The sequence below is a fragment of the Geospiza fortis genome, unplaced genomic scaffold (assembly GCF_000277835.1).
Source record: "Geospiza fortis unplaced genomic scaffold, GeoFor_1.0 scaffold54, whole genome shotgun sequence".
Lineage (NCBI taxonomy): Eukaryota > Metazoa > Chordata > Aves > Passeriformes > Thraupidae > Geospiza > Geospiza fortis.
Window position 1 is genome coordinate 7,184,670 of NW_005054301.1, and position 12,346 is coordinate 7,197,015.

The window sequence follows — 12,346 nt, forward strand, 5'->3', positions numbered from 1 at the left end:
CACTTGACCGGCACATACAGCACCAACCCTCTTGGCCACAGCTGGGCTGATCAATACTTATCTGGCTGCCTTCCATGGGGACCTGTTGAATTGGGGAAAAACATTCGTATAGGAGATGTCAGGGCCCAAGCAGTGAGGATCTCTGTCTTGGCAGTGCGTGTATGTGCACCAGGCAAGGAATCCTGCACCGGTGGGGAAGGGAGAGCGTCTAGCCAGCAGAAGAGACACCACTGCCTTCATCGTGCTGCTGCTGCAGCTCAGTTACTGCACACAGCACAGCTGTCCCCATGGGATGATATCCCTTGTGTGAACAGTCTGGCCCTAAGACCACACTAACCTTTCTGAGCTCCACTCCCCATGACAGATCCCCTAGAAATCCATTCATTTTCACATGTATCTTCAGATGCCCTGAAACTCCGCAGCTTCCTCTTTGTGTCCAAGGGAGCTACTGTCCTTTCTGCACAGCTGAACATTGCTGCAATTCACAAGAGCAAAACCCAAAGTGAATTAGGATGGTACAATTCAGTTTTGTTGACTCTCCAGTATGGTCCATGGAAGAGGTACACAGTTCCAGAGATTTTTCCAGATTTTTGGCACAGCAGCCAAATATTGGTTCCCAAAGCAGTCCAACAGGGATGCTATTTGTGTTAAGAACTACAAGCTTCCTTTTGTGTACATAAAATATAGCTTAAATATAAAATAGCTTAATATAAATAAAATAGCTTAAATATAAAATATAGCTTAAATATAGCTTAAAGCAACTACTGAATAAATAAATGACACCAAATGACAACTTTGCTATAGGCAGGGCCCTTGCTTTTATTCATACAGTGGCAACTGATTATCTTGGATAGCTGAGCATGAATCCCTGAGAGCTGTAAATTAGCAAGGACTAGATCTTCCAGACTTTCCTAGTGGTCATCAGCCTGGTCCACTGAAAAGGCTGCAGCCCCTCAAGCTGTTTGCCACTGCTTTCCCACACAGAACTGCCCCACCTCTGGCCAGTCACGTAGCCAAAGGCTCATTTAGGCACTTCTGCAAACTTAGGCACAAAAGACTATTAAATTTTCTTTTAAATATCTTCTCAGATTTATTGATGAAAATTGTAGAAGGGTTCAGATCCTACTAAATATAACTCAATATTTAGTATTTAAATACAACTTTTTTGTGTCCTGTCTATATTGAGAAAACCTTAGCAATAGGACAACAGAGGTAGAGGGGACACTGGTGATTTTCATACTGATTATCTACTGCCCAAAACAGGTTAAGTGTTAATTAGAAATGTTTTATTTGAAATTTAGAACCAAGGTAGCTTGTTCTATCAAACACAAATTTAGTGAAAAAATTAAAAAACCCCAAATTTCAAATAATTTCCCAGCCTTTTGCTGACATACCAACTTTAACCTTATTGAGACATCTACTTTCAAATATTAAACAGCTGTGTCTTGCTTTGACTTCTGTGAAGTTTAAAAACTCCATATTTAAGCATAGCAAAGTATTTCTGTCACTCATTTTAACAACTTTTTCTCCTCTTCTACGTCTGAAGCAGGCAAAGCTTCCACACATGCATATTTGTATTTCACCCAATTCTTTTTGGTGTTCTGTTCAAAATTTAATTATTATCTTGTACTTCAAACACTGGTAGATTGTTAGAGGTGAGGGAAAATGTTGTCTGTCTAAAGTAGAAGACACAAAGGGTATATATTAATTTTATATACCCTATTAAAGTAGCAAATGGGATGATTTTAGTGCTATGAGCATGTATTGATGAAAACCATACTACTTGGTATTTTATTTCTAGTGAAGAAATGAATTAACTTTTTGATTTTACTTAGATATATATCACAATCACTCAGACATATTTCACAATCTTGATTCTAAAGAGTACATCTAAATTGATAGCTACATCCACATAGATATACATTCACTCCAGTAGCCTCATTTCTCATAGACTGATTTTTGAGATGTTTATCTCCTTGATCATTAAACCTGTGAATTAGGGGCACCACATCAGTGAGTCAAATAGGCATGGACAAAGTCCTGTGGCTTCAGACAATAAATTAGAGTACTACCAAAGTAGCTTTTCATTTTTGCATCTTAATGTTTAGACTTTTCTTATAAGTTTGTTACTGAAACAATTTCTGTTAATACTTATTCATGAAGAAATAAAACTGTTTCCATCCTTTGAATTCATTGCGAAACCAATATATTTTTAAACAGTGTGTGACACTTAGTGTGCATATTCATGTGAGAGTATCAATCATCACAAATTTATGTCATGTATTCTGCAAGGGCAATCCTAACCTTTTCTTTTCATGGCCACTGGGAATGAGTTGTGACCAATTCTATTGGTTATATTTTTGTTTTACCATGTGAAAATGGATCTGCATCTATCATGTTCAGAAGCTGTTCAAACCATGGTGAACTTCTGTCAACGTGGCACTGCATGGACCTTTGGCCTGAGGTCACCATGAGGGAACTGCCCAACTGCCCCTGATGAGAGCTTCTCAGAAAGGAGAGTGACCCTCTGCAGCTGGCAACTGCCTGGGCAGCATGCCAGAGCAGACACAGCTGTAACACTGTGCTCAGCACTCCTGAACAGGCACTGGCAGGTTTTTTCAATGAATCAATTCTCAAGGTGATTTCAATGAATCAATTCTCAACTTTTTACACTTCAGTACAAGTTTTGGGTTAAAACTTCCAAGAAAATAAAAGTGGTGTTCTTTTGGAGGCTGGTGGTTTTTTTTGTTTAGTTTTGACTTTTTTTCAATTGGACTAAACATCGCCCTTGCTCCTCCTTTCTGACAAAGGAAGTAAAAGAAAACCAATTCCAAGTCAAAGACTGCTTTTCCTTTTCCTCAAGCTGTTCTATTTCATAGCTTTTCAGTCTATTTTCTTTATTGCCTGGCTTTGCACTCACCAGCAAAGTTAGTACTTACTCATCACATTACATAATAGGACTAAGAGAAAAGCACTGCAGGATTTGGTCCCACTATTACTGTGTTCCATTAATTTTACAATGAAGTCTTGGCTACCAACATAAAATCCTAAATTCTGAAAACACTTCTGGCTTTGTATTTGTGACATTTAGTTGAATAGAGTTACCAGGTATATGTTACCTTAAAATTGATTTTTAATGACAATATTTTATAATTAACAATAAAAAACCACACTCTGTACCCAACTTCTTTTGTAGACTATTTTAATAAAGGGATTATAAAATACAAAAGAGAGAGAGACAGGTAACCTGAGATGCAATTTTGGAATGCAAACTTTTAGTTCAAATGTGCAAGCTCAAACTTAACAAATGTTTAAAATATTTCAGTTTGTCAAATGGTGCCAAAATAAACCATGTCTTTTCTAAAGACTACATATTTAGCTAGGCACTGGCAATGTAAATCTTTCAACCATTTCAAGTATTTGTTTAAAAGCCTCCCAGAACACGTGGGCTCCCAACAAAACTGAAGAATGAAATGTTTAGAACACTGAAGCTCAACAGCTGACTTATAATCGACCAAATATGAGAACACTACTTTGTCTTTTTGAGCTTGTGAATACATTTTATTTACCAATGCATGAGAAGAACAAACAGAGAAAGTCCAGTTGTGCAGCCCCGATGTGAAATGTTACAGTGATAAGAGTCAGCCCATGAAACACTGTGATCGCAGCTAGGGAAACTGCCCAGCACTGATTTCATGTGCCTTGCAGCTGATTCTTGCATGGGAGCAAAATCTTCAGCAGCAGAAGTGAAGAAGAAGAAAACTCAATAAAACCAACAGCCTTATTCTAATTGAAAGAAATAAAGGCACAGAGAAATCCTGACATTTACATGGTAAGTTCATTTGTGTACATGGAATAAAGATGTTACAACACCTGGTAAGACTATATATAAAGTCAGTTTTGTAAAATGTTCCTGATTTGGAATAAACAAATAAATAAACATGCATATGACAACATACTGACATCACCAAACCATTTCAATATGATAGCTTATTTATAAAAACAGTTTTAATATTCCTTAACATTAATGATTAACTAATGAATTATACTTTGCCATTAATGTATTTAAAGAGGAACAAACCAGAATTCAGCTATAGGACTCCACTAACAAGACTGAGCTGGCTTTAAACTTTTCAGTATCAGCAGTTTTCTCAACACAAGTACAGAAAGCCATGCCACCAGTTTTCAGCTGTGGGTTGCATGAAAAATAGTACTAAAAGACTAAAGGTCCACAGTTCTTTTCTGTTAAAGTTGATTTGTCACAATATTGTTAATTAGTAAGGGCTTAGGGAAGGCTTACTAGGAATATAATTACAGTGCTGAAAAGCATTAATAATGCTCTTATCCTGAGCCAACATGATGCTATTTACATATTTTACCCTGGCATATACCAGAAATGGCTCCCAATGCATAACGTGCTGCAGGATCATCAAGAGAAAGACACAAAATCTCACAGGGGAAGAACATTTCTGAATATCTCTATTCTATTCAAGACAGCAGGGACCCTAATTTGACCAGTAATTACAGCTGTCACCATAAGATGCACCTATGTTGAGCCACCTTTTATCATGAACTGTTTTTCCATCAGGAGGGAAATGAATTGCTACTCCTGGTACATAATTGGATGCAATCCCATCTTTCTCACATATATTAGGATAGAAGTGACAACTGCATTTGTCTGTTGTATGGGAGCAGGCTTCTTTTCACTTTCAGAGCTCTGCACAGGCATCAATCAGTTCTCAATGAATAAACCATATGATAAGCCCATTGACCCATGTTGTCGTTATCACCTCTTTCTACTGACCAGAGCAGATTTCCTGCCCTCATTACACTGAGAGGCTTAAAGTTAGGCTGGGCTCAACAAGACCAGAAGTTCTGCTGAGGGCACTAAAGGCTGGGCCTCTCCTACCAGACCTATGTGATCTATGCTGCTCACTTCAGCAGGTGAAGAAGTGAAAGTGTTTTGACATTAACCACATAGATACTTTTGCAAACACCCTGGAGGAGCCCAGGAACCTCTTCAGGGACTGTATGCCTTTAACGACAGTCACTAAGGAATTTGCCAAAGACCACACACCAGGCGGTTAGCAAGGAAGAGGGAGAACTCAATTGGTTTTGAATCTTTCTACTCTCAACATAGCAAATTTCCCATGGTCCTTTAAAAAGAATAAAAATATTTCCAGCTGAATTTTAAAAATCAACACATCTGATTAAACTACAAATAAAACACATGTATCCAAATTTGTAATTTATGACAAAACACCCTAACTTAAATTATCACTGAATTCCAGGCTGCTTGGTGCAAGACAAAAGACAGAGTCAGGAACTATTTTTTCACCTCAGGTACAATGTGTCAAAAAGAAAATTATGGAGCAAAACTATAACTTAATTTTACCGAATCAAGTATTACCTGCGATCAGATGTATCTGACATCAAGCCTGCTAGATGGCTTTTGCATGGCCCATCCTACTTTCCCAAACAAAGCCAATGGACACGAGGCTGGATGTCAAACAGTCTGGCTGTAGGAAGCCTGCATTCACAAGATTATTCACTTGGACACAGAAATACTTGGGGAAAGGTGAGGAGCTCTTGACACTCCAAGGGGAAGGAGGAACTCAGCACATTCATGCATGGAGCACAAGCCCTGATTTAGTAAACTTGCATTTTCCAAATAGCAAACAACTTCCTCATAAAAGTTGCCAAGCAGTAACTAATATATTACACTGAAAAATAAGTACTTCAAAGTTAAATAAAAACAATGTTTAAGAAAAAATGTTTCATTCTCACAGTGAAGGAAAAGCTACCTTATTGCCTTACAGGGATCTTTGTCCCAGAGGCCATGTTTAACTTAACTAAGAAATCACCTTGAAGAGGGGGCTAATTTGGAGATGGCAGTATTTCATATCACCATATTCAGCTTGGAGATGCTGCTGATACTTTGCTACTGTGAATATTAAAGAGGAGCTGTGAGAAGAGATGGAATAAGAGCTCATGGTCAGTAGGGAATGCTAAAACAACAGGTGACATTCAGTACCCATAAATGCTGTGTTATTCACAAAAGAGTTCTGTCTTTATACAGGCTACAATGAACTCTGAGCTGAACATTACAACTGAGGAAGGAGATCTAGAGTAGTCATTTTGCTACAGAAATATGAATACCAATAAATAATCTGTCATAAAGCAAGTCCAATACTAAAAATGGTTACAAACAGCATAGAGATAAAACAGACAACATCATTATGACAACAATTAAAGTCACATTTTGTCTATATCTTGAACGCTAGGCACAAAACACGTTGCACCTTGGTAAAAACACTGCAGAGCTGGAAAAAAAACCAGATTAGTATGACAAGGCCAATTAAAAACATGGGACAGATCCTTTAAATGAGACTAGGGATTCTCTCTGGAAAAGAGAGAGTGGGGGAAGTGATGCCAAATATGTAAAATGGCATGGGGCATGGAAATATGAACAGGGAATGGTTCCTCACCATTTCTCTCATACAAAAACTAGATGATAGCAAATGAATAGAGTTGGTTCATAAGAGAAAAGGAAGTATTTTTTCACTCAATGCATCATTAACTGCGTAAGACCTTGTGAAAGGAACAAGTAGATACAAACAATTTTAATGGATTTAAAAACAGCTCATGAAAAAATGCTGCTAAATACAAAGACACCACCCTCTGGCTTAGAAAGCCTTTAACTAACAAACTGCTGGGACACCAGTTGGGAGAGTGGCCACTAGAGCTGGCCTGACTTTTTACCCTTTCCTAGGCATCTTCTACTTGTTATTGTCAAAGGCAGTCCTTGGGCTTTGGTCTAGCACGGCATGGTAGTCCTTACATTTTTGTCTTTTTTTCTTCCTCACTACCTCCTTTCAGCAGAAATGGTTCAATAGCACTGACTGCTCAGGAGACCTTGTCATCCACTTTGTGCACAAAGCTCAGTGAGGACAGTAGGACAAGGAGCTGTTGAGTCACCCAAAGAGCTGAACAGCAGCACCTGGGAGATGGTGAAGGGGCTGGAATCTGGGGGGTGGCAATCCTCTGGTTTGGAAGCATTAAAATTTCTTCCCACTGAATAGGTGTGGGGGAGAGGCTCCAGACTCACTGGCTATCTTAGGATTGACCAAAGGTCAAAAAGGAGCACTTCAGAAGTTTCTAGAAGTGACTTGGGTAAATGTGGCTTGGAGAGATGCTACTTATCTCCCTGCTAGAGGTTAGGTTTGGTCAACTGAAACTAGGCGGGGCTTAGGTCTGCAGTTGAAAAAGGTTTAACATTTAAGTGTTTGAAAGAAAAAACACATTAAAATGTTTCTCTCTACACCAAAATTTCATTTTCACCAGATAGACCGCACTATCACAACATCTGAACAAGCAAGCATTAAGAGGTAAAACCATGTAACAACATTAAACACAAAGCAAAGCAGACAAGTGGAAGCCTCAGGAGCTACATCCACCTTGCCTGAGTTGGCTGGTCCTGAGGAGACACTAAAGCCCAGCTGGTTGCTGAGATTCTTTATTGCATTTGGGGTTCTCAGAGATCACAGCTGCTTTCTTGAGCAGGATTATATGAGTACTGGCCTGACTATTCATACAGGGAGATAGTTGGGTCACAAACATAACTCTAAGTTCAACTGTAATGTATCTTAGAGTCTATAATGTCTGTGTACCCCAAATTTTCCTCCTCAGCCCTCAGTTTCTCCCCTCCCTGTATGATTCTATGCTTCAGCCTTTTAGTCCTAGGGCACTTCATGAGTACAAAAAGCTGAGGATTGACAGTTTAGCGTCAAACCCAACCTGGATGGTACTCCTGCACTGCAGGGCAATCAGAGTCTTGTAGGAATGGGATGAGAAGAGACAAACACTGAAAAGGTGAATTTTTAATTTAGAAGGTGTTTTCTGAAATCTGAGAGCTTTTCCCTCATTTAAAAGGACAGAGGAGTGACTAAAAACAACACAGGAAACTTTCTCCAGTGTCTGAGATACTGTACAATGTTACAAGGCTTTCATGTTGCAATTTTTTTAGCTGTGCTTCCAGTGAAACCTACATGTAAATTTCTTTTTAATGTACACTGAAAATGCCATGTACTAGCAGAAGCTATTCAACTGTTGTATAAAGGTATACATTTATCCTGCCCTTTGATGTAGCCACAGTTACTACCTGCAATTCAACGGGCTATGAGTAAGGAGGAAAAAATATCCACTATACCAGCCAGAGAAATTTCTTGAATGTCAACTTACTTTATCAATTAATATATTTAACATACAAATACTGGACTATTTGGAGCCTCACAAATAAAACAAGGGATTTAAATCTTGAAACTGCTTTGCAGCATTTTCAACCTGAAGCCTGCAGTATTTAAAAATTCTGTGCCTTGCAGCAGACTATAATCTAACATGGAGAGGACAGACTTAAAATAAGCATCTACATAATTTTTCACAATACACTGTGCCACAATGCATTTGGTTAGAAACAAACACATGTTTGCAGTGAAACATTTTAACAAATCACAGAGCTCAGCAGCAAAGTAGTTAAACATTTATGATTTGATTTTATCTCAGCTTGGAATGTCGCTGGAGTGTCCCACTTCTAACAACTGTTTGCTAAGTTAAGGCTTCAGTGTTTACACAGTGCTGAATGAAGCAGCCTGGTCACCAGATGTGAAAGCTTCCTTAGACTACAGCTTTCAATCAGATCACGGTCCTAATGGTCCCTGCTCCAACCTTCTTCCTCAGGACGTCCACCAGCCTTTCCAACCTGAGAGGGGGCAGGGGAGAGGGAGAGGAGAGAAAAAAAAAAAGGAAGCTAATGTTAGGAATGTTCTGGCTGAAAGAGACAGTGTTTGCACTGAACCAAGCTGTCCTGGTGGTGGTCATGCTCAGAAACAAAGCACTACTGTAAAAGACAGACATTAAGGGAAAATGCAGACAACTTGCGAAAAACTTTTTAACCTACAACCCAACTCATCTGCAGCCAGTGATATATATCAACTCACTTTTCCTTTGTAGTGCATGGAGTATCTCAGGTCCCTGTATGGCATTAACACAAAACCCTGTGCAGCAATCCTGTAGTACAATATACACTTTGGTGTAAGCAGGATAATTAATTTTTATACTTTAAAAAATATGAGCTGTCCATGGCTCTTGTTAAATGTAGCACTTAACTATTGTTTCCCCTTAAATAATATCTTGCCTATTATCCAACGTATACTTTTACTGTCCAGTTTATAAATTTATGTCTAAAAGCTGATGTGTTTTATGTAAAAACTTTTTCAAAATACTCAATAAGCCAAGTTTCTAAGGATGTGGATGATGATATTTTGAAGGTGGCCTGCGTGATTCTTGTGTCAATACAACTACAGAAAAATTAACAGTCTAAGTAAGTAGGACAGAGAGCTGCCCAATCCTCTTAGATTTAAGGCACAGGCACTATAAACATGTTCAATCTCACTGGCTTAATTTGATCTTTATTTTGTTAAAGTATGTAGACAAATGCAAAGGACTACATTTGTTCATCATTTTGTATCTACACACATTTATCTTCAGCATTCCAGAAATCATGTATTCAAGCTATTTTTTCAATCTGTCTGTATTTTATGGTATCCTTCAATGAAAACTCTTCCACAAATAAACTATCTGTATAAAAGCAGACAGTGTGTAGCAGAACACTTTCAGAGCCACGTCCAGAATATTATACACACAGCTTCCACAATGGATAAACAGAGCTGCAGGTTCAAATAGCTGTATTCATTGCTACAAAGTTGACCATTTTTTCCTTATCTTGAAAGACAATTTAAAAAAATATTATACAACATGAGAAATGCAGATAGGAAATAAAAATAATACAGCTTTATCAAAATTGCAAAATGCATTTTATCTCATGAAGGCATTAGTAACTTCAGTGCATGTAAACTAGTCAACATGGATTTATTGCCAGAAGTCATGACTAATGTGCTTGGTACGTATTGAAACACTCTTGTTTTCCAGGAACCACCAAGCACGATGAAGCTACACCTTTCATTGTACTCACCAGGTGACTTAATTCCTGAAATGAGATTAAGAATTCACCACCCAAATGTAATCATCAGACAGCAGGAAAAGTATGTGGAAAGTTCAGCTCATTCTAGCTCTTACACAGGGACTCTGAGGGAATGAATGCACAGGTAAAAAGCTGCTGCTTAGGTAGCAACTGCTGAAAAACTGCTCCTCTCCCTTCAGTTTTCCAATAGTCACTTTTCCTTCTTAACCAACAAGGGCATTTCCCCCTGGTTTTGTAAAATAACATCTACTGCACTTTGTCTTTATAGAGGCAGCACCCAAACAGCCATAACTCAGTGCTGTCAGTCCATGCAGGTATAAAGTCGGGGATTTCACAAGTTACTTGCTCCTGTAAGTTTTCTCACATGGATGCATCAATGTTTTCTGAGTTCTAAGGATTTTAACTCAGTTACTGATCAGTCAGTTTTGTCAGCCTCTCTTATTGAGAGGTTTCCCAGTTACATCTGCTGTCAGTCCATGTGCAATTTCAGAAAGCAATGGCAATTAGTCTTCTTTCACTAGCATGTGTATTCAGAAGCACAGCAGCTTTCTCAGCCATTTTAACTCTTGCTGGAGGTCTCTTTCACACTAGCACCCTCTCTAATGTACTTCAGAGACATAAAAGCACTGGAGAAACATTTCAAACTGTTTGGACAAACAGAAGGCTTGGGCTGAAAATTGTTTTTCTGGGAGACAGCATAAAACCTGTAAAATCTGAGATCATGGCTTATTTAAATCACTGTTCAGTTAAAAAGAAATATTGTGTGGCTTATACAAGGCAGGGGGTGGGGGGGGGAATGACTTCAGTAATTGAGGCTCCTTTTGGGGAAAACAAGTTGGATGTCACAGCTAACACGCTGTCCTACAACTGGGTTTAGATGTGCACCACTCTGTGACCAAGCAATGGCACTGCACACCAGAGCAGAACAAGTCAGTGAAGAGCTGCCCATGTTTGAAGAGAAATACCACTGGGATGAAAGTAGCTGTCTTCTGTTTAACCTTGAAACTGTCAGGCTTCATTGAAAATAATGAGGCTTAACAATCATAGTTTCTGCTTTTCAAACGAATGATGACTGAAATCATCAAAATGAGGTATTCCTCACCAAATACACACCATGCAGAGCTTATTTGCCTTTTGTTTCAGTCATATGTGAATTTTCAAATTTATTTATTCTTTATCAGGAGGAAAAAAAAGGTAGAAGTGAATTAAGATATTGTACTTTGAAAGAGATCCAAGCAAAAACATAAAAGAGAAATGGTAGCAGCTTTTAGAAGAAAAATAAGAGAGGGCAAAATTTACCCCTACACAGACACAAGACCCAATATACCACTGAAATCCCACTTAAGCCTACAAAATAATGCTATGTGCTGAATCAGTGGTTAATAACTCTTGATACAGGCCTCAGGGGGCTTTTTGGAATGATAATCCTGGACTCTTTGTTCACCAAGGCCCAACTCTGTCATCTCAACTCACACTAAGCAACATTTTCTTTGTGAGTAATAAAAGGCAGCTAAAAAGGCTGTTTGTGCCAGTGAGGTGCTACCTGTGAGGGGTGAGGGTGGCAGAGCCAGCCCTTGTTGATAAGGCTTTGTGCCCAGCCCAGTGGGATACTGCAGGCAGCTCCCTCTGGAAACTGAGCATTTTAATGTGGAAAACTGCAGTAATAGTTTTATACCCCAAGATCAAAGGTAATTTAACCAGAAGAACAGAAGGTACTGGGAACTAGTCTCAATGTTTGCAGGGTTTTACTCAAAATATGGAAGACATGAAAAAACCAACTTCTGTTACTTTGTGTAATTTCCCCAAATTTTACTTAACTGAAAACAGCACATTTTATTGTATTCTAAGACAAATTCTAACCAATTCCAACATTCCAACAAATGAGATTTGCCTTTTTGCTTGTGAAGAGTCCTCATAAGTTAAACGTGCCACATTACGCTTTCTCCTGAGATGTGAGCAAGGACACTCACTGAATTTGCATCTCATGAAGCAACTAAATAAGCAATTTAAGAAGAAAGCATTTGAGTTCATATTTTAGATCAGACGGAAGAATGATAAGGTGGGCAGGCCATTCTGTGGTAGTGCTGAAGGTCCAAATGTGCAAGGACAGACACACACCTTTTGGAATGCTTTACAAAGCCTCTTAAGGGCTCACTCGCCATTCTCACAGATTTCAATTTCTTCCTTAGAAATTTTTGAAAGCCGCAGTAGATGACCTTCATTACTCCTTGGTTCTTCAAAAACTTCTAGAAAATCAGTCCCTTAACAAATAAATTCTCTCAACAAATGCCCCATCAGCATTCTTTA

General features: G+C 38.6%; 1 protein-coding gene across 2 annotated transcripts in view; it reads right to left on the reverse strand.

The window, feature by feature from the left end:
- Positions 1-3,185: 3,185 nt before the first annotated feature.
- The window catches only part of MIPOL1 (mirror-image polydactyly 1), a 184,528-nt gene continuing 175,367 nt past the window's right edge, over positions 3,186-12,346 (reverse strand). For both annotated transcript variants that reach the window (XM_031064477.1, XM_031064474.1), the window contains exon 13: positions 3,186-8,758. In XM_031064477.1, coding sequence (XP_030920337.1) covers positions 8,692-8,758 — 67 coding nt within the window. In that variant the 3' untranslated portion in view covers positions 3,186-8,691. The remainder of the gene's footprint in view (positions 8,759-12,346) is intronic.